General features: G+C 43.1%; 1 protein-coding gene across 1 annotated transcript in view; it reads left to right on the forward strand.

The window, feature by feature from the left end:
- Nucleotides 1-23,938, forward strand: part of RABGAP1L (RAB GTPase activating protein 1 like) — a 344,846-nt gene that overhangs the window by 23,449 nt on the left and 297,459 nt on the right. The window contains exons 2-6 of the mRNA XM_073643396.1: nt 7,853-8,015; nt 10,139-10,322; nt 11,405-11,615; nt 14,958-15,132; nt 20,215-20,372. Of these exons, the coding sequence (XP_073499497.1) occupies nt 7,878-8,015; nt 10,139-10,322; nt 11,405-11,615; nt 14,958-15,132; nt 20,215-20,372 (866 nt within the window). The 5' untranslated portion in view covers nt 7,853-7,877. The remainder of the gene's footprint in view (nt 1-7,852; nt 8,016-10,138; nt 10,323-11,404; nt 11,616-14,957; nt 15,133-20,214; nt 20,373-23,938) is intronic.

Genomic DNA, 23,938 nt, shown 5'->3' on the forward strand with positions numbered 1-23,938 from the left:
CCGCTACCTGTGTAAGTACATACAAAGGCTGTGCTCCCCGGGGAGACGCCGTGTGTGAGGGGGTCTATATGTACATACAGTGTGTGCCCCACCATCCCCCCTCCCCGGCCGCGTACAATGAGGCCGCAGTCGTGCAGCCGCCGCGCTGCACATTCGCTGCCCGTGGTATTGTGTGAGGAAATTCTCGTCTGCTGTGAGTGCGGCGATTGGAACCTGATGGCCGGGAGGGGGTAGCGCTGCACGGCTGCACAACCGCCTGCGGCCGCCAGGTGGCGCTCCGCCGAGTGCTGCGCACAAAGCAGCGCGAGGGGCAGCAAGACAAACATCAGCCTCTGTCCATGGTGATCGCCCGCCGCTGACCCCTCCTCTGTGACCGCTGAAGCACTGCCCGGTGTGTAATGCTGCAGTGTCCCCAAAATCACATGGCCACACACTACATGCGTTACCCAGCAACCCCCTCCAATGTGTGTGTTATTAAAAGGTCTTCATTTTACTTGCAATCATCAGCTGCAGTATATACTGGTGTATATACAGCACTGTATATACTGCAGTATATATGTATGTACATTGGTGTACATATGTATATCCACCAGTATATATGTATATCGTGCTGTATATACAGCAGTGTCTCTATGTATATACATCATTGTATATATGTATATACACCTGTGTGTATATATGTATATACCCCAGTCGCTATATCTATATACTATAAAAAATTCTGGCTCCTAAATTTTTTGGCTGGCTCCTAGATTCTGAACAACTTTGTCGACCCCTGCAGTAGATAATGGTATAGTTTGAGATAACACATTTATGTACAGTAGATAACACCAGATCCATTAGTCACAAAAGGTGATGTCACAGCTTGTAGGGATTTATTCTCTCAGGTAGGCATTAGTTGGCGTTCACACAGGCAATGCGGTTTGGTCTAAATGTGCAGTTTTATTGCTTTCATAAACTCTGAGGGATTCAAAATCAAAACAGCCTCTTCTTAGCTCTAAGATGTAACCGCAAATTAACAGAACATTTAGCAGAGTACACACGTATGTCAGTGCGGGCTCACCTGATCAGATTACAGTCCTTTCTCCTGGAGCAGACTTCATACACAGAAGAGGTACTATCCTACCAATCTTGGTATCCCCTTCAGCCTGAGCCTCAGCTTCCAGCGCCAAACAGAAGTGTTCAACTCCAGGCACATTTCACACTGAACAGGCTGCAACTTCCACAGGTTACTGTGCAGATCCAACACACAGACTGCTCCGCTTTCCTAACTGAACCGTGCGGTCTCCATTCAGAGGGCAACTCAGGCTTGTCTTTCTCCCAGTTACAGCTCGCATTTTGGCTGGTCACTCACCAGCTTCAACACACTTCACTCCAGCAGACTGACACAGGGTGAACCCATTTCCTGGTTCTTAGAAAAAGCTAGTCAGGTGCATCTAATTAAGACCTGCAGTGCTAGGATTTGACCCTGCCCTACCTGGGGCTACAGCGTCTATATACAATAGATAACACAGGATCTCCAGCATTCACAACAAGAGATGTCACAGCTCTCTTGTAGAAGTCAATGAATCCGAATCACTCTGTTGCTGCCAATGTACAAGTAACTGAAATTATTAGGCTTAGTGACCAGTATAAAAATTGCATGATTTCAGATATGTTTTTTTTTTTACTATCAATAATAATAAAGAAAATTTATTTAAAAAAAAAAAAAATTCACTTGATTTAATCAATAGGTAATTTTTTTTGCTTACACATTCCCTATAAATGAAAAATTGTGTGCAAATTTAGTCCTGTTTTTTTCCTATAAATGTTAAAAGGGCCTCCCAGGCTAAATTTGTGGCCCCGGTATTTGTCCCTGACCTCTTTTTTTCTGACCTAATGATAAATTAAATTAGTGTAACCAGGGAATAGATATCAGTCCAGAACATGAATGACTGCCGCGGGATCTCATCCATCACTTTTCAGAGACTTTCCTTATTAGATTTCCACGTTGATGAGCCCTGGAGTCGGGGTATAATCGGGTTACGTGCATGGTGCATGGCACCGCTCTGCTGCACGCTGTAGGTAGAGATGTCCAGCTGCAGCCCCATGTAATCCGGCACTGCAGAGGTCAGCCGCTATCTGCAGGATTTACCCAAGAACAGATTGCGTACAGCACATCCCTTTCCTGAATATTAATCCTGCTGTGTTTTGCACTCGGGAAGACATGATGGTATTTTTTTTTCTTTTTTACGAACACATTTTTGTCGTTTATTACTTTTTAACATGAAATTTGCAAAATTCCCAAATCTGCTCTTCTCACCCAGAAGCGTTGATAGTTTTGAGTCTCGCACGAGAAATTGCAAACTCTTTGCTTCCCTCCAGGGAGAAGTAAGTTGAGCAGTGTGACGTAAATCTGACAATAAGGAAGTAATTGTGTTCTGCAGAGCGTCGCATTGTACCGTGTAAAGGATCTGCAGCCAGGCGGATCTTTTATGACAATGGGATGAGCTAAAAAAAGGAAGATACTACCCTTTGTGTATCCTATCATGCCAAGGTTTTAGACGTGGAGACTTTCTAAAGATTTGTAACAATTTTGTTTGTATTGCTCCAATGTATCCAATTTTGCCTCAATACCATGGGAGAGTTCTTTATTCCAGACAGCTGATCTTGCAATGTAAAAATGGTTGTGGAAGTGTCCTTTTTTGCTAATATATTTGCCAAATGTTCCCACAGAGGGTTTGTGCACACAACATCTTTTTCAAGCGCTCCGTAACCTTAGAGAAACGCTAAAAACAATGAACATATGCACTTCAATGTAGAAACTACTTAAAGGGGTGATCCTATCTCAGTATGTAGTAGGTGTAATAATAATATTAGCAAATACCTCCAATCAGAAATGTTGTATAGTTCTTCTGATAAGCTATGTGGCTTACCCCATGTGCCCGGGCATTGCAGTAGCTTATGTATCCATGGTTACTACCACTCATATAGTGACAGTTACGTAGTTGATAGTAGTTGTAACCATGGACACTTAAGCTACTGCAATGCCCTGCACACGGGGTAAGCAACATAGCTTATCAGAAGAGCTATACTACATTTCTAATTGGAGGTATTAGCTAATGTGGTTGTAACCATGGATGTTTATGCTACTTCAATGCCCTGCACATGGGGTAAGCGACATGGCTAATCAGAATAACTATACTACATTCCTAATTGGCGGTAATAAGATTTGCTATTTTTATTAATAATAATAATATTACACCTACTACATATTGGGATAAGATCTTGGGGATGGGAATACCCCTATAAGTATTTGGAGCGTCTCTTAACCATTTCATGTTTCCAAAGACGCAAAGCAGTTAAAAAGAAGGGACCTGACTATTTTTTGGGCGGCTTCAAGTATATTCAAGGCAATTTTAAAAAAAAAAAAAGAAGATTTTGCAAAGAAAATGTCAGAAAGATGCCGACATGTCAAGAAGTGTCTTCTTCAAAAAGTTGTGGGTTCACGCACATCTAAAAGACATCATGTGCACGTACTCTTAAGCTTTCCTCCTTAAGGAGCTGTTCGGGTAAAGCCAGACACAACTGACCGCCCCGCTTGAGAACATTCACAAAATCAAGAATTAGCAAGCAATTTGAAATCCGCACCGTGACCGCAACTTTGTTTCGCCGGGTGCATGATCCTTTAAGTGTGGTTTACTAATTGTTAATCACTGCAGATTGAGGACATAAGCTTTTGGTGAATATCAGCCAATTGTACCGATTACGCAGCCCACCATACGATGTGTGCCGACAAACGTGTTGTAAACAGGTGACGGTGTATTATGTGGCTGCAGTTTTGTTGGGGGTAAGGCTCCGGCGATGCACATCTCCGCTATGTGTAATCACAGCTGTGTAGTGTCGGGTACCAGCGTCTCAGGTATTTGGGTTGTTCAGAACGAATGGGAAGAATAAATAATAAGATACAAAAGTGTGACTCAGGTTATAGGGGTAGTGTCCGGCTAGTGGAATATTTGAAAATGACCTGTGAGCAGGATATTCAATCCCGAAGGCTATGTTCACACGTTGCGTTTTTACTGCGGTTTTTTTTATGCAAATTTTAAGCTGTGTTTTACAGTACCAGCAAAAGCAGAAATCTCATGCACACACATTGGTTTTTATTTCTGACTGATTTGGAAAACTGCTGCATTTTTGCAAACTGCAGTATGTCACGTCTTTCAGTGTTTTTGCAGCTATAAAAAGCAGTGGGTAATGCAAAAACACAGAAAAAAAAACGCTGGTATCAGGTTTTGCGGCTTTTCGGTGCCAAAACCTTAAGGAACTTGCATCATGTTTTTTTTTGGAGGGCACTAAACTTTATCAGCATGCACAAGAGACAATAAAAGCGCTGCAAAAAAACCGCAGCAAATACGCAGCAAAAAACTCAGCAAAACCTGCTTTTTTGAAGTTGCTTGCTTAGGCTATGTGCCCACAATGCAGAAATGCTCAGGATTTTTTCCTGAGTGTTTCTGCATCTCCCTGGCAGAAAAAAACGCATGCGGATTGTACATGTGGATTGTACATGCTTTTTCCTGCCAGGGACATGCGGAAATGGAGCGTTATTCACTGACATTTCCGCATGCGGATTGACAAGCGCTTTCCAAGCGATTAGCATGACTTGGAAAGTGCTTGTGACAACTAGGTCACACTATATAAATCCATGCAAACGGCATGGATTTATATACTGTGACCCGAGAGAATGGTTAAAAAACAAAACAAAAAACTAATACTTACCTTCCGATGGCCCCCGAGACTTGCTGCACTCCTGTGCTGGCTGCTGGCAGATCGCGGTACTGAAAAGACCTGCCGTCATATGACTGTGACGTCAGCGCAGGTCCTTCAGTCCTGCGCGATCTGTCAGCAAGCGAAGAGAAGGAGTCCGGGGGCCGTCGGAAGGTGAATATAATCTTTATTTTTTATTTTATTCTTTTTTTAACATCTTTTAATGGGACCTGGGTGTGGAGGAGACTCTCCTCTCCTCTACACCCGGGTACCATCCGCACATTAGAACGCGCCAATTACGCAAGTACAGATGCAGTCTTGCGGAATTGGCGCGTTCTAAAACGCCGCACTTCCGCAAAATTAATGGACATGCTGCGGATTTTTGAGCGCAGCATAAACGCTGCGGAAAAATCCGCAGCATGGGCATTGAAAGTGCGGAATTGCATTGGAGACCATGGGGGAAGGGTTACCAAGCGTTTCCCAAGCGTTTACGCTGCGGAAATTCCGCAGCGTAAACGCTTGAAAAACGCATCGTGGGCACATAGCCTTACTGCCTGCGGAAAAACAAATACAGCAAAAAAGCAACGTGTGACTATAGCCTGTGACATAGTCATTGGTAAAGTGCTGGAGGGAAGATATGTTTCCCTGAGGCTATTAGCTTCAGTGAATTAAAACTGTTAAGTTTCCTCTAGCATGTTATGTGCAATGTGGTGTTAATCCATCATTTGTAAAAGGGTGTGTTTTTTGTGAATGGCCATAGTGCAGGTGGGAGGCCGTTCACCATATCTTCACCCCAGGGTGTGGTCTGGAGTTTAAATACTCAGCCTGCTGAGGCATTCAGTGTTAAGTGCGTCTGGAGAGAGTACCTCCAGACATGTTTGTGTTGAGCTGACCTGAACCATGTGAAGTTGCTAAACTCTGAGCAGGCGGGCCCCTGCTAACACAAGGACTGTGTTGTGCGTGACCACGTTGTTTTCCTGTTTTGCCCAAAGGGCTGTGTTTATTTTCATGGACTTAATGTTGGTTTATGCCACATTCTAATAAACCAACAAGAGACTTAAAGAGACACTGTACCTGTTTCTACCTTCGTGTGCAGCTGAGTGAGCGATCTACCACAAGCCTTACTAAAGGCATGAGTGTAAAGCCCCTTTAGACCTTGCTAGTAGAATTTCTTTGGGGCATTTTTGAGAAATCTATTCTTGAAGTTTTATTCTGAAGTGCAACTTGGCAGGTGCTTCACTCCGCAGCTCTACTGTACTTCGCCATCCACTGGCGGTGACCTATGCATTCAACAGGACATAAATAGCAGATTTTTGGGGTCCAACACTGAAAAGTGGCTGAATGTAAATGTGAACGAACCCAGAATGCTGATTAGTGCCATTCCCTAGTACTGCCGCTCCGCTCCCATAATACGGAGCTGCTCTGTGATCGCCGCAGCGTTGTTTGCTCAGGATTATTTGCTCGCTACTTTGTTACATGAAGCTTAAGGCTTTTTTTCTTTGAAAGTCAAATTGCATGATGAATTCTGTATAAATAGTCTGACACATGCCCTGCCCGGGCTCAGGATGATGCTATTAGGGGAAAAGTCAAGGTAGAAATGAGTGAGCCGCTGTCATCTGGTGCACGCCCGGGCAGATGGGAATTAGTGGTGAGTAAATGACGGTTGCAGTATGTAAATCCCAACGTCTGTGGGTGGAACAATCTGTTCCTGTGTCTGCACAGCAGCGAAGTGTGTGCCGTCTACACCTTCTATCATTGCAAGGCAATCTGTTGCTCCGTTATCAGGAGAAACTGACTATCGTTCCCCATAGTCACAAGTTTACCTTGGAAATAATACAAATAAATAAAAAGCTCGACATTTTGCCATTTACAGGAATCATTTTCCCCATGTAAAAGTGTTTGCATCTTTGTACAAAATTGTGACGTGTAGGAAAAGCTTCATGATAATGAGAACAATATACAAAGGGGAAAAGGGGGAGGAAGCCCAAACACTAGGGAAAGGGAGAGTAGAGACCCCTAGGCAGATCTGACAACACCCTGACTCCCCTAACGTCCCTAAATAGGTTCCGCACCTATCGCCGAACAGGAAACCTAATCCCTGACTGCCCCTAGTGATAGGCCCTGGATAGGGAGGGGATGGGGTGATCACTAGTCAGCGCCCACTGCAACTAAAGACAAACAGGTAAACAGACAAGGGAAACACTTAGCTTGAGAAGACACCAGAGAGATCACGCCAACTGTCGTCTAAGGGAACTCCAAGAAGGCAGTATCCGACTGCTAGTGCTTCAAGCCTGGACAGAGTAAAATAGAGCAATCACCGGCGACTCTCTGGAGAGACTGAAGGTATTTAAACATCCAGCAAGGGTGTGTCAATTAGCAGCAGAAGGTAGAGGTCACTGCTAGGTCCTAGAGGGAGAAGGATATCACTACACTACAGAGATGAAAAGATCAAAAAGGTGCCTGTAGAGCCAAGCGCAATGACCTTCTACAGCAGAACAGAAAGACTGTTTGTCACACCTGACACACCCGTGACATATATGGAGTAAGGTCAGGTAAATAATTACATTCCGGCGAAACATTTGTTGCTCCTTTTGGGGTTTTGGGAATTTAATGGAACCCCTGATGAAGCCATTCAGAAAAATGAGGTGTGTTCCTTCATGCCTTCCACAATAGTGTCTGTTTTTTTTGGGGGGGAGGGCAAATATAGGACCCCAATATTGATTACCCATCCTAAGGACATTAAGGACATTTTAACATCCCAGAAAAATCCCTCTTTTTATCTATAGCTTGTCTTACAGTTTAAAGGGATGGTCCAGGACTATGTTATTGATGACATATCCTCCTATTCACTTTGGCAGGAGCCGAGCCCCCTGTACTTGAGAACAGCCACTACAGAGTGTATGGATCTGTGCTTTTCTGGCCCTGTACACTGTCTGCCTCCATTGACTCTGTGGAGCGGATGGTCAGTGGAGGTGCTGGCTGTCGGTCCCCACCGATCTGATATTGGTGACCTATCCTGAGGAGCAGTCATCAGTATCATAGTCCTGGACATTCCCCTTTCATAAAAAAGATTGAAAGGAGCTCATCATATTTTCTTCTGTTTCATCAGATGAGCGGACACTGGTTCATCGTCGATGAGCAACGTAACGGCAATGGGTGACAAGTCCAACACACCCACCAATTCTGCTTCCACCATAAACAGTGAAGATTTTGTCTTGGTCCCTCTGCAAGTGGATGGTTCTTCAAACTTGGACGACAAGCCCCAGTTGAAGGTATGTACGTAGTCACGGTAATCTATGTCTGATTGTAGTGAAGAGGAGAGTTCAGAGCTGCAAGGGAAAGAGGAAAAAAACACACATTAGATGCATCACCTTAAAGGAAACCTGTAATCAAAACAAAAAAATGGTATTTACCTGCTGTCATAGTGCTAACCTGCGGGTATATACTGTTTTTAATATGTATATAGTTTTCTAAATGGAAGTGCGGCTGCAGGGAGAAAATGAAGTTCTGTTCTTCTCCCTGCAGCCGCTCTTACTGTCATCAGGCGACACCAGGGATGTGCTCACTACACAACGAGTGCTTTGTATTCACTCCCCCTGCACCTCTACTGTGTAAGGAGTGGGTTACAACTTTACTTCGACTGTGATTCACTCTCAGTACTAACACTCTGTGTTGGAAGGAATGACCGATAGCTGAATAAGTGCATTTAGTTGGCTGGTATCTAAGATGTAGGGCTTCCTTAAAGTTGTCACAAGTATCTGCCTGGCCAACCAGCCGCACGATACAGCCACCGATCAGTAAACTTTTATTGATCACCAGCGACCTACGCTGGGGCGTTCGCTGGGCGACCTACGCTGGGGCGTTCGCTGGGCGACCTACGCTGGGGCGTTCGCTGGGCGACCTACGCTGGGGCGTTCGCTGGGCGACCTACGCTGGGGCGTTCGCTGGGCGACCTACGCTGGGGCGTTCGCTGGGCGACCTACGCTGGGCGACCTACGCTGGGGCGTTCGCTGGGCGACCTACGCTGGGGAGTTCGCTGGGCGACCTACGCTGGGCGACCTACGCTGGGGCGTTCGCTGGGCGACCTACGCTGGGGAGTTCGCTGGGTGACCTACGCTGGGGCACTCTGTGATTTATTTTTATTTTTTTTCACCCAATGAGCGAGTGTTTTGCTCGTTCATCGGGTGACTGCCAACCTGTTTACTCTGCAAGATAATCATGAAGCGAATGTTTTTAACAACAGTCGTTTACAATTATCTTGCAGTGTAAATGTCCCTTTACATGCAGAAATCTGTGCATAAAAAGCTCCTAAGATAAAATTGATGAACTTGGCCTCAGGCTTGTTATTAAAGGAAATGATCCCATGGAGAAATGCTATTATAATGGAATTATCGACTGCTTTTATATTCCACACTTTTATTTTTTCATCACAATATCAATTTTGTACTAATGAACAGTTGTCACTAATGTCTCTGTTTCTGTACTTATTTGACAATGTGGCAGATCTTTTTGTCTTGGAAAGATTTATGCCAGCAGGGTAAAATTATACTTGGCAGTAAGTTACCAGTCGTCCTGCCAAATACAGCAAGTTATTTACTTAATAGTCTGGCATTAGAACTGTCACTTATAGAGCAATGGCTGTAAATGACTGCTTAATATACTGTGGCTGGGAGAGTTGTGTGTCTATGAGCCTCCATCCTAACAAGTGCATTTATAGTTATGTCCATTGTGCAGTAGTGTTCATATTTAGTATGCAGGGCACACACTATATGGATAAAAGTAAGGACACCCATATTAATCACTGAATTCACATTTTCCCCCCAGTCCCATTGGCTCCTAGTGTATAATCTCCTGCCCCCCGCCATGTCATCTGCCTTTACTAACGTGATAGAGCGACTGGTGGTGCAGAGTGCGGAGCTCACTGACGGACCTCAGCCCCATCCAACACCCCATCCAACTAAAACAGAGATTGTGATCCCGGCCTCTCCCCAACATCAGGGTCTGACCTCACAAATCCTCTTCTGGATGAAGGGACAAAAATTCCCACAGACATCTCCAAAATCTTGTAGAAATCGTTCCCAGAAGAGCGGGAGCTGTTATATCTGCAGAGGGACCAATCCATATTAATGTCTATGGATGTAGGATGGGTGGTCAGAAAATCTCCTGTGGGTGCAAGGTGGAGGGGGCACATACTTTGTCAGTATAGTGTGTATACATACTTTGTCCATTCTGTAGTATTCAGAATGGCATCAGCCAAGACTATTTTTAGGAATTGGTTCTTTAGTAATGTTTGTGCAGTGGAATAATTATCCCGAATTGGCGATCGACACTATTACCATTTTGAAAGTAATATGGTAAATGCCTTGTAACTTTTTCCCTTTCGGCCTCTTTACAGATAATGTCTAATGGAGATGAACAGTTGGAAAAGGCGATGGAAGAAATACTAAGAGACTCTGAGAAAAAGCAATATGGCCACCAGGCAGTGACTGACGATGGCACAGAACCATACGCTGCTGGCTCCAGCATGACGACGGCCAGAAACCCTCCACTCACATTAATTTTAGACCCTAACAGTACGGGTGAGTATTTGTGCCCTTACGCTGCAGAGATGATGGATTTTGCAGGTATTTGCTGCCAGAGCAGAGGGGCACTGACAGCGCGGATCCTGCCCGGGAGCTTTGGCCACTACCTTGTATTGTGTGATTGTCCATTCTTTTGCTTCGGCGCTATGTAATATCAGATTTAACCCACGAAAATAATCCATAATCAGTCATGGCTAAATCGAAGGGTTGTCCAGGCAGGTGAACCCCTTTCAGCCCTTGGTCCTGCTGGCATTCCCAGCCTTAACCAAAGCAAATTTACCGCTTCTGCTAGGACTTTGTAGAAATTTTAAGTATCCCCATGAATTTTATTTTTAGAAGAAAAATGGCTGTGTTTCAGTGATGCATCTTATTCTTTTTCTGTATTTTTTTTTTATTTTTATATGGACAATTTTTTACATTGGGGAACTTTCTCCTAGCGAAATGACAAGCTAGGGGAAGGTAGGCCAGGTTCAGACATATTGAGGCTGTCCGTTTGGGTCAGTAGACCCAGCGATCCGTACTCGTACACCTCTGAACCCGGCCCAGCTTCTTACTGACTGCACTGATAAGCCTAAAAGTCCCCATACACATTAGACTAACATCAGCCTAATTTGCCAACGTGTGTATGGGGGCGTCCCGACTCTTCCCCGACATCATCTGATCTTTTTGTTCTCGGCAAGACAATCCGTCGTCACAGGAGTCTGGCCGCAACTCTCTCATAGAGAACACGAGAGCGCTCCTCATAGTGAGTGCTCCTGTGTATGGAAGAGACGTCCTAGATGTCTGCCGGTCCAACCATCGTTCGGTTGGCAGCCGTCTATTGTGTATGGGCCCCCTTGCCTACCTCCATTCTGCAATGACGTAGTATAAAGGCGGCACTGCAAAATAAGACCGATAATGACTTTAGTAAAAAAGAATATTGGCTGTCATTAAGGGGTCCAGAAAAGCAGCACATGGCTTGTATGCTCACTCGCTGGCATGATGCCCGTGATGCCCCAGTTACATAGGATGGCATTTGATGAATATCTGATATGATTTTTTATCTTGCATCTGTTTTTGTTCCTTTTACGTCTCCTCAGAGGTTCCCGCACAGAACACCAGACCGGCCACAAACCCCCCAGAGGAGGAAAGTGTTTCGTTTCACAAACTGTCATATTTAGGTCATATGAAGGTGTCGGCTCCACGCAGCGAGACAGAAGCCCTGCGGGCCATGTCCTCCATGAGAGCGCAGTGCTCCGCTCCGATCACCGTCACTCTCTACGTTCCTAATGTTGCTGAAGGCTCTGTCAGGTGAGTTCACCGCAGCGCGCTTTACTCAAGGTTGGATGAGATGTGACAGAAGGACCAAGGGGATCCGAACAGCCACAAATTGGTGGATTTTTTAGAATATGAAGTGGGCTCAGGACAATGCTGATTCCAGGATGTGGTGCGTGACAGTGTCCTGAAAAAAAACAAAACGTTCGTCATTGTAGATTGTGGACGTGACTGGTCCATCTGCAGCTTTGTGCTCTCATCTGCATCGCGGATGGGTGCGGGAGCTGCCGCCGTTACATGCACTATTCTCATCCCTAAAACGGATCAGACTAGAGAATGCTAGGACTTATTTTCCACATTGACCTCCCGGTGCAGAAGTCCATTGTACAGGAGGGGGAGGAGGTGAGCTGTGATATCACCTATCGTGAATGATAGATCCTTTGTTATCTACTGTATATAGAGGTGTTATCAGTCATTGTACAGGAGTGGGGAGGTGAACTGTGATATCACTTATTGTGAATGGTGGGTCCTATGCTATCTACTGTATATAGAGGTGTAATCAGTCTTTGTACAAAGAGGAGGAGAGCTGTGATATCACCTATTGTGAATGGTGGATCCTGTATTATCTACTGCATATAGAGGTGTTATCAGTCATTGTATGGGAGAGGGAGGTGAGCTGTGACACCCCCTACTGTGAATGACAGACCCTGTGCTATCTACTGAATATAGAGGTGTTATCAGTTATTGTACAGGAGGAGGTGAGCTGTGACCTCACCTATTGTGAATGGTGGATCCTGTGTTATCTACTGTATATAAAGGTGTTATCAGTCATTGTGCAAAGAGGAGGAGAAGGTGAGCTGTGATATCATCTATTGTGAATGGTGAATCCTGTTATCAGTCATTGTGCAAAGAGGAGGAGAAGGTGAGCTGTGATATCATCTATTGTGAATGGTGAATCCTGTTATCAGTCATTGTACAGGAGGGGAAGGTGAGCTGTGATATTGTCTATTGTACATGGTGGATCCTGTATTATCGACTGTATATAGAGGTGTTATCAGTCATTGTACAGGAGGAGGAGGTGAGCTGGATCCTGTGTTAGTCATTGCAATCCTGCCTGTGATGATAATAAGATAAGCACTGAAAAGTCAGCCTATTATGAGACTCCGTGGCGTGAGTGAAAACTGCAAGATTTCAGGATATTTATTAATAAAGCACTTTTCAATGGTGGAAAATTTTTTAAACATGAAACTTTTATGCCTTATGCGAAAAAATACAGTAAAAACAATTCTCTTAATTCCTACTTGCTTTTGACTTCAGGTCATAGTACAACATTTCTAAGGGGTACAGCCTCTTCCTCAGGCATCAAATCATTTCCTTCAGATAACTGACTACGAATGAGCCCTTGGTCTACTACCAGTCTTAGAAGTGGAGGATCCCAGTCTCTATTCCTGGTGGCTATAACAGCGATCTTCCATGAGATATAACGGAGCATTTGGACGTGGTGGTTTCCTCTCGTCAGTGCACCATTAATGATCACCGGTGGACTATATACATATACTGGCCTCTTAATGATGAGGACAGATTATTGATGTTGCAGTAAGACAGGAACCATGAGAACCGCCTCTTACCTAACGGTATCCCTGCCAGCCTGGCGCAATGCCATAGTTGCGGGCGGGATGCACATGTGACGTTGCGCCAGGCCGGCTAAGTACAAGAAGAGCCGCGGATGCTGCCAGGTAAGAAGCGGATCTCGGGCTCCCGTTTGCACCAGCTAAAGTAGTTTTTTGTACCTTTTTGCTTTACTTTTTTTTTGTTTTTCTCTTTCAACACAATGTTACTAAAATGTCAAAGAGAAATCTGCCTACTAACATGTATATATCAATATATTTTGTAATGGAGGCTTGGTTGACGTGAGGGCAGGCCCTGATTTTATCACTTGAACTGCCTTTATTTGCATTTCATTTTTTCTTTCCGTGACTTTTACAGAAGGTTCCTGGAAGCCTTGCCCAATCTTTATAACCCTGCATTGTTTTCTCCATATCTAATTACAACAAACCTTTATTAACCTCTTCTCCTTTCACAGTAGCATGTAAATTATAGTGAAGCCTTAAAAAATAAAGGGATCTTACCACCAGATTTAAAGGGGTTGTCCAGGCCTGGGGTTCAAGTCTGCAGTCACTAGTATTGTGTGGACCCAGAAAGTCCATTAATGAACCTAACTTCACATCAACTTAACCCCTTCCCGATGGGGCCTATTTCCGTTTTTGCGCTTTAGGTTTTTCCTCCCTTTCCTCCAAGAGCCATAACTTTTTTTTGTCCACACAGACGTATGAGGGTTTGTTCTTTGCGCAACCAATTGTTCCTTTGAATGGTTCATTTTACCACATATTGTACTGGAAAATGGGGAAAAAAAATTCCAAATGCGGTGAAATTGCGGGAAAAAAATATAATGCATTTTTGACATTGTTTTATGGAAACTTGTTTTTACAGCGTACATTGTGTGATAAAAATTACCCCTTAATATGATTCTGCTCATCAGTACGTTAACGGTGATGGCAAACATGTCCAGTTTTTTTTTTATTATTTTAGTGGTGAAAAAAACCCAGAAGTTTGTAAAAAATAGCAAACAAAAAAAATAAATAATATTAATATATATATATATATTGTGTGTGTGTGGGGGGAGTTGTTTTGTTGTTGTCATTATTATTATTATGGCACCTTTTATTCGATGGCTCTTTACATGCCTTATTTTCCAAGACCTGTATGTTTTCATCTTTGGTCTATGCAGCCATGTGAGGGCTTATTTTTTTGCAGAGCGATGCAATGTTTTTATTGATACTATTTTGGAATAGATATGATGTTTTGATTGCTTGTAACAGCATTTTTTTATGGTATTGCAGCGACCAAAAAAACATAATTTGGGCATTTTGAATATTTTCTTGTTTACCGGTCCATTATTTTTATATTTTTATAGATTGTATTTTTCTGAACGCGGCAATACCACGTGTATTTTTTTTATTATTTTTATTTTTAATGGGGGATGATTTGAGCTGTTATGTTTTTTTTCTTCTATTTTTTTATATTTTTACAACTTTTTTTTTTTTTTTTTTAACTTTTCACTGTTCTTGTTAGTCCCCTTAGGGAACGTGACGCTTGTGCTATATACAGCGATGCCACAGTATTGCTGTATATAGTAGAAATCACCGGTCTCCTTTGAAGCCCAGCCACAGGCAGGAATTCAAGGGAGCTCCGTAATGACAAGCTTGGGGGTCTTCAGCAGACCCCCTGCTTTCACAGCAACACATCGGTGACCCGAAATCTTTTATCACAGACACATTATCTTACTATCTTTTAGTACCTCCTTATTCTTCACTGCAGGATCGTGGACCAGTCCAGCAATACAGAAATCGCCTCCTTCCCGATCTATAAAGTGTTGTTCTGCGTCCGAGGACAGGACGGGACTTCAGAATGTGACTGCTTTGCGTTCACCTCACGGGATCTCGACACGGATGAGTTTCAGATCCATGTATTCAGCTGCGAGATCAAAGAGGCGGTAAGCGTTCTGAAGCTGCGCTCTTGTAAAAGCTGCTCAGTCATTTTTTTTTTTCTTTCTCCTGAAATTGCCTATTCATTTAATTGACACTTTTTTTTAATTCCAAGTCCTGTTTTAATTTGCTCATTATTTTTAGAATTTCAATTTTTAATTTGTCGCGGAAGAAGAGAAAATGATGAAATCAAATATCCAGAATTGTAACATTTGCTGATCTAACTATTTTAATCAGATGAATGAATAAATCACATGATTTACCTTGTAGCGATCCTGACTTGTTATATACTTCAGAGCTGCATTTACAATTCTGCAGGATTCCGAGATCAAGTCTCCCTACAGTCCTTGTCTGACTCAACCATGGGGCAGATGTACTAATACACAAACTTTGTGTGAAAATTGATCATATTTCTCCCAATTGCTTGTGCTAGATGACAAATGTGGTGCATCTTTAGACTTTTTTACACCGCTTCTTGGTTGGACTACTTTTAGACAAATTACTTGCTCCAAATTTGCAGTGCATATTGTCTTATTATAAAGCTGCGCTGCATTATCAGTGAAGCCGCATGTGCTTTTTGAGTCAGAGATGTGACAATTTGCGTCAAAATTTGACACCTTTTCCTCAAAAATTAGGAGGAAATGGATCCTCATATTTGCATTATCAGCAGTACATTGTACTAAATAGCCTGGATATGTTAGTGAAAAAAGTATAAGGCACAATTAAAAATGTAAAAGAAAAGAAAATTGTTTAAAAAAATAAATAGATAAAATAATAATAACATGAATACACACACATATATATATAATGTATGTATATAATGTATGTATATATATATATTATGTATGTATATTATATACATACATACATACTTTCAGTTTGCTCTGTGTGAATGAAGCCCAACGTTATGGAAGTGTCAACCTCTATATATACGTGGATCTGGTGACCGGGTCTGCAGTGTATTTAGTGTTTGCATTGCACATTGTGCACCTGCTTTTTGCAGATCATTCAATGTAAAATATAGTTCTGGATGGAAATATCCTTTAATACAGGGATGTCAAACTTAAACACACAGAGGGCCAAAATGAAAAACTTGCGCTGGCCAATCAGTATACAGTATAGTGGGCCCCACATAGTCCTCCATACAGAATAATGAGCCCCACATAGTCCTCCATACAGAATAATGGGCCTCACATAGTCCTCCATACGGAATAATGAGCACCACATAGTCCTCCATACAGTATAATGGGCCCCACATAGTCCTCCATACAGTATAATGGGGCCCACATAGTCCTCCATACAGAATAATGGGGCCCACACAGTCCTCCATACAGAATAATGGGCCTCACATAGTCCTCCATACGGAATAATGAGCACCACATAGTCCTCCATACAGTATAATGGGGCCCACACAGTCCTCTATACAGTATAATGGGGCCCACATAGTCCTCCATACAGAATAATGGGCCCCACATAGTCCTCCATACAGTGTAATGGGCCCCACATAGTCCTCCATACAGAGTAATGGCCCCACATAGTCCTCCATACAGAATAATGGGCCCCACATAGTCCTCCATACAGAATAATGGGCCCCATATAGTCCTCCATACAGAATAATGGGCCCCACATAGTCCTCCATACAGAGTAATGGCCCCACATAGTCCTCCATACAGAATAATGGGCCCCCCATAGTCCTCCATACAGAATAATGGGCCCCCCATAGTCCTCCATACAGACAAATGAGCCCCATATAGTCCTCCATACAGAATAATGGGCCCCACATAGTCCTCCATACAGAATAATGGGCCCCACATAGTCCTCCATACAGAATAATGGGCCCCACATAGTCCTCCATACAGAATAATGGGCCCCACATAGTCCTCCATACAGAATAATGGGCCCCACATAGTCCTCCATACAGAATAATGGGCCCCACATAGTCCTCCATACAGAATAATGGGCCCCACATAGTCCTCCATACAGAATAATGGGCCCCACATAGTCCTCCATACAGAATAATGGGCCCCACATAGTCCTCCATACAGAATAATGGGCCCCACATAGTCCTCCATACAGAATAATGGGCCCCACATAGTCCTCCATACAGAATAATGGGCCCCACATAGTCCTCCATACAGAATAATGGGCCCCACATAGTGCTCCATACAGTATAATGGGCCCACATAGTGCTCCATACAGTATAATAGCCCCACATAGTGCTCCATACAGTATAATAGCCCCACATAGTCCTCCATACAGAATAATGGGCCCCACATAGTCCTCCATACAGAATAATGGGCCCCACATAGTCCTCCATACAGAATAATGGGCCCCACATAGTCCTCCATACAGAATAATGGGCCCCACATAGTCCTCCATACAGAATAATGGGCCCCACATAGTCCTCCATACAGAATAATGGGCCCCACATAGTCCTCCATACAGAATAATGGGCCCCACATAGTCCTCCATACAGAATAATGGGCCCCACATAGTCCTCCATACAGAATAATGGGCCCCACATAGTCCTCCATACAGAATAATGGGCCCCACATAGTCCTCCATACAGAATAATGGGCCCCACATAGTCCTCCATACAGAATAATGGGCCCCACATAGTCCTCCATACAGAATAATGGGCCCCACATAGTGCTCCATACAGTATAATGGGCCCCACATAGTCCTCCATACAGTATAATAGCCCCACATAGTGCTCCATACAGTATAATAGCCCCACATAGTGCTCCATACAGTAACCCACGGGCTGATTTTACTCACGTGCTGGAGTTTGACACTTATGCTTTAATAGAAGCACTTGGGTAGTGGATAAACCTCTGCGGGCAGTTCTCAGACCTGACTATAAGGCCATCACGGGGAAGCGTCAGGTGATTTCAGTAATATGACTGTGGTTTCCTTTTTTTGTGCGAGCACATGAATAAATTGGGATGTGAAAAAATAATCACCAGACAACAGTCCAAAGTCCACCACGTCATATGTTTCTCTTTTTTTATCTTATTGATACGAAGGTAGACGTTTTTTTTAGCAAAATTCTGCATTTAATTTTGGGAATGTGAACTTAAAGGGGTTGTGTGGAATGAAAATATTGATGATTTATAATTAAAGGGAGCCTGGCCTATCCAGAGATGTTATTTGCCTGCAGATATGGTAGTAATATACAGGTGAACAGTGTTACATTCATGTCTAGCAGGCTTACTGGAGCAGCAGCTACAGGGAGAAAATGAATTTACATCCTCCCTGCAGCCACTCACCTACAGACATCAGGGAAGTGCAGGGAGCTGTGAAAGTCACCGCTCACTATACAATGAGTTTGTTGCAATCACTCCCTTGACTCTTTGATTGGCAGCCCGCTCTGTGCACTCACACTGCACACAGATGCTGCAGAGTAGGCTGTCAGTCAAAGTATCCGGGAGTGATTACAGCCACGGTGACTGTATCCGCTCCCTGCAGCTCCCCGATGACTGGAAGCGAGCGCCCGTAAAGAGGCTGATATAAATTAATTTTCTCCACTGGGGCGGCTGCCGCCGCCTTCCCTCCACTGGGGCGGCGGCCGCCACCTCCCCTCTACTGGGGCGGCCTCACATGATTTTAACATTTACCTGCCGATAACTACCATTTTTGGATTTGATTGGTTCCCTTTAAATTAAGTCATTAATATTCGATCAGTGGGATCCAACTACTGGCGCCACCACAATCAGATGATACCTGGCGCCGTGTACGCTGAATATTCACAATGTACAGAATCGTGACAGCAAAGCTCCGTTTACCGCCTAGTGGCCGGTCTTGGTACTTCACCTCAGCTCTCATTACTCCACCTCAGCTCTCATTGAAGTGAATGTGATCTCAACTGCAGTACCAGAGTACGGCCACTTGTGCTGTTCCAAGTTTGCAAACTATGAACTTCCGGCAGCTGCAGCTTCTAGCATTCGATGAACTAAAAGAAGTATAGAGGGGCAACCATTTCTCAGGATGTAAACCAAAGAGATCTGGAAAAAGCAGATATTTCCCCATAGCAAATATGTAAATTCCAGCTTGTGGCTGAGGACTTCTCTAAGTCTGGTATTATTCTGTCCATCGCTGACATTTCTGTGCAGCAGCCTATATGACATGGGCCCTGCTAGAAGATGAATTTCCGGACAATGGCTCCTCTTATGTTCCCCTTACGACATGTCCAGCGCATTGCGACGAAGAATGGTTTATTGTGTCAGGCAGTTGTAACGCAATCCACCAGATCATTCTCCCATCCCAGTTTGGACAATTACTTATTCTTTTAGCACTTCTACTTTTTTTCTGATAAACCTTTTTTATTCTTCTTACGTTACACTTGGATCTGTCGCCTCTGCTGACATTTCCGATTTACTAAATACCTGTATTCTTCAAAAAATATAACTTTTTTTTTACTTAGAAATCTGTGTTTTCATGTTCCTCTGTTATTCATCCTGGAACTGAGCATTGCCTCTCCCCTTGTCAAATAGGATGTGTCTCCTATACAGTCTAACTGGATAGTGTCAGGATGTATAGGAATAAGACTCTATGATGAGTCTAGTAATGCCCAGTTATCAATTTATTCATAAAGTTCCAGGAGGAATAACAGAGGATTTATTTTATTATATTTATTTAAGTTGTTTTTTATTGGAGTTTCTTCTTTCCCTTATCCTTGTGTAGGAAGTTCTCACTTTTGTAGCTAACGGACCAATAATTTCCAGTACGGGTATAAAGGGGGGAAAATAAGTATTTGATACACTGCCGATTTTGCAAGTTTTCCCACCTACAAAGAATGGAGAGGTGTGTAATTTTTATCATAGGTCACTTCACCTGTGAGAGACAGAATCTGTATATATTATAATATATATATACAGAGCTACCATATATATAAAAAGCTATTTGACAAACGTTATGGCCCAAATATCACTTTAAAAATGTATCTCCAGGAGGAACAACAGAGGACCAATACAGCACAAAGTTGTAATAAAATATTATTTCTTTATTTGATGGAAAACGCAATGTGATGTAACGGTGAATGTAGAAACATCCCTTGTTTTAGTTGCTGATTACGTTTGTTCCCCCCATAGGTTAGCAGGATACTGTACAGCTTCTTTACCGCGTTCAAGCGCTCATCAAAGCAAACTACAGACGTGAAGGATTCCTCCCTGCCGACCCCGGATAGCGACGTATTCACATTCACCGTGTCCCTGGAGGTGAAAGAGGACGACGGAAAAGGGAATTTCAGGTACTTGTTGTTCCTATATTATGCGGCAATATGTTTTATGTCTGCGGTAGAACATGGCTTCCCCAGGCCGTCTGGCACTATCAGGAAAGGAACGTACGGTGTGTGCTACAATGTAGATGTCATGTCATCTGTAGCCAAGGGAGGGATGTCCTCTGTCACGTCTGTCGGTGGCAGATCATAGTAGAATTTGATCAGATAATTGCTGCTGTCATATAGACTCTTTTTCAGATACTACATGTGACACATCAAATGTGAGTTTGATAAATGCCCATTAAGTGATTCACAACAATTATAGCATAAATGGGGTTGTTTCATTCATATGGACATTTATTTTATTTTTAATCAAATGCATGTATTTTGGGCTGAAAATAATTTTTGCAACTGGTTTCCCTTCAAAATTTTGCACCGTTCGCCTTCTATAGGCTCTGTGATGCACTGTCTCTTGCTGGTTGCTGAATGAGTTAACTAAGAATCCATCAGTGAGTTGTTCTGATTGGGGCTTTGTCTTTTAATGTATCTTTTTTCTGAGCTCCTCTCAGCTGATTTATGATAATATTTAAGTTCAACTCTCTTCTGGTGTGGTTTGCTTTCATGTGGCCAGTGCGTTGGGGTCCGGCACGCTTAAATCCCACCAAGGACAACATCTGCAAGGAGTTTGTATGTTCTCCCCGTGATTGCGTTGGTTTCCTCTGGATTCTCTGGTTTCCTTCCACACTTCAAAGACTATGTCGATTGTGAGTTCCAGTGGGAAAAAAATGGTATAAGCGAGTAAAATAAATAAACCAGCTGAGAGGAGCCCATTAAAAGACAAATCCCAGTCTGAAGTAGCTCACTGATGGATTTTTTGTTTACTCATTCTGCATCCAGCAATGTACAGGGAAACAAGCAGCCTGTAAAGCCAATTGGTGCAATTTTTTAAATGTAACAAAACTGTAAAAATAGTTTTTAGCATAAAATACATGCATTTAAATAAAAAAAGACATTGCCACCAAAGATGTTCTGTACCATTTGACACAAGCACTATTATTGTTACACGTTGGATTTTTGTGATAAATAAGATATGGATTATTAGAAAGTATTAAAGGGATCCTGTCAGGTCCGATAACACTATTAACCTGCAGATATAGGGTTAATGTGCAGGCTAAAAGTATGCGGCCACGGTACTGAAAGTGCAGCACCTGGGAGAAAATGAATTTTATTTCTCCCCAGAGCCGCCGGCTTTCAGTCATGCAGGCGTGCCCGGAGCGTAGCCTTATATGTCTGGCTTTAGGGTAGCTGAGCTGGATGTATTTTTCAAATGGGGTTTACGGAAAGCTTGCCTCCAATTTTAGCTTCCAATTGGTCAAGCTGAATGCCATAAATCAATGGCGCCATAGCTGCAACACTTAATCTCTGTTAGATAAATAGAGAAAGATTTTGAAATAAAGAAGAGAGGAAGGGACGGGACTGGAACATCTTACCCGTCTTACTGGAATAATTGCGGTCTCTTTGTATGGAGAACTTGCTAGCTAATTGTTAGCACAGCAGCATCAGCGCTCTCACTCGGTCTCTCCCGCTTTTCTTTTCTCTCTCCTTTCTTGCTGTTTGTTTCTTTATCTTTGTCACTCTCCTATGTGAATGAGATGTATGCTGCCTCCTACTGTATGTGAGTGGATTGTTCTCTCTTGTATTTGCGTAAGAGGTCTGCTCTGTGTTCTGTGTGAGTGGGTTGCTGTGTTTTCTCTTTCTCCTTTCTTCTCACTCCCCTCTTTGAGTGGGTTGTTGATTTCTGTCAGACTTTCTCTTTTTCTTTCTTTCGCTTTTTTCTCTTTTGCTCGCTCTTTAACTTTCTTTCAGTCTTTTGATCATTTTTTATCATTCATCTGTTTTTTTTTTTTTTTCAGTCTCTATCTTTCTCTTTTTCTTTCTCTTTCCTCTCTCTAACTTTTTCTCTTCCCCTCTGTTATTTTTTCTCTATCTTTTTCTTTCTCTCTTTTTCTCTTTCTTCTCTGTTCTCTTTCCTCTCTTTTTCTCTCTTTCATTTTCTCTCTCTCTCTCGTTTTCTCTCTCTCTCTCGTTTTCTCTCTCTCTCTCGTTTTCTCTCTCTCTCTCGTTTTCTCTCTCTCTCTCGTTTTCTCTCTCTCTCGCGTTTTCTCTCTCTCTCGCGTTTTCTCTCTCTCTCGCGTTTTCTCTCTCTCTCGCGTTTTCTCTCTCTCTCGCGTTTTCTCTCTCTCTCGCGTTTTCTCTCTCTCTCGCGTTTTCTCTCTCTCTCGCGTTTTCTCTCTCTCTCGCGTTTTCTCTCTCTCTCGCGTTTTCTCTCTCTCTCGCGTTTTCTCTCGCGCGTTTTCTCGCTCTCGTTTTCTCGCTCTCGTTTTTTCTCTCTCTCTCGTTTTCTCTAGTTTTCTCTCTCTCGTTTTCTCTCGTTTTCTCTCTCTCTCTCGTTTTCTCTCTCTCTCGTTTTCTCTCTCTCTCGTTTTCTCTCTCTCTCTCTCGTTTTCTCTCTCTCTCGTTTTCTCTCTCTCTCTCTTTTTCTCTCTCTCTCTCGTTTTCTCTCTCTTGTTTTCTCTCTCTCTTTTTTTCTCTCTCTCTCGTTTTCTCTCTCTCTCTCGTTTTCTCTCTCTCTCTCGTTTTCTCTCTCTCTCTCGTTCTCTCTCTCGTTCTCTCTCTCGTTCTCTCTCTCGTTTTCTCTCTCGTTTCTCTCTCTCTCCGTTTCTCTCTCTCTCCGTCTCTCTCTTTCTCTCTCTCCGTCTCTCTCTTTCTCTCTCTCCGTCTCTCTCTTTCTCTCTCTCCGTCTCTCTCTTTCTCTCTCTCCGTCTCTCTCTCTCTCTCTCTCCGTCTCTCTCTCTCGCTCTCCGTCTCTCTCTCTCGCTCTCCGTCTCTCTCTCTCGCTCTTGCTGTCTCTCTCTCTCGCTCTCCGTCACTCTCTCTCGCTCTTGCTGTCTCTTTTTCTCTCTTGCTGTCTCTTTCTCTCTTGCTCTTAATCGTGCTCTCGCACTCTTTAAAGGTCAAGTACGCCTGCGGGCTAGTAGAGCCAGTGACTGTGACCGGCCTGCAGCTCTACTGTGTAACGTGGCAGACAGTGATAGCAGCCTCTTGAATTAGGAAGAATGAAACGTCTGCAGCACAAATTCCTGTTTTTTTGTTTTTTTTTTATATATATTTTTGCAAAGGAAATGTTCCAAAAACGTATTGTACTGTAGGGATCACTGCAGGTATACTCTAAGTTGTGCAAATCCTGACATAAAGTAATTTTATATTGCAAAACATTACTGGTTTCCTTTTTTTTTTCTTAAAACAAGCCTGATAAGCTATTAAAAATATATATATATTACGTGCGATCTTTTTCTGATAATGGCTTCCTTGTCTATTTGACATGCTAATGTCAGTCGCAGATTACAATGGCTGTCATCACAGTATTCACCAGCCTGGGTGGAAAATTGCCCATTCCGCTTTCAAATAAAAATGTTGTGAAAAGCTTTCAAAATAGATTATTCATAAAAGATCTCTTTTTCTGCATTGATTTGTGTCTTGAGGATCAGCAGCTGGAGTCTCACCACAACTTGTTTCCTTGTTTCGAGCAATTCCCT

This window comes from Phyllobates terribilis, unplaced genomic scaffold (assembly GCF_046119375.1).
Source record: "Phyllobates terribilis strain yellow unplaced genomic scaffold, ASM4611937v1 Scaffold_8__6_contigs__length_399053987, whole genome shotgun sequence".
Classification (NCBI taxonomy): Eukaryota; Metazoa; Chordata; class Amphibia; order Anura; family Dendrobatidae; genus Phyllobates; species Phyllobates terribilis.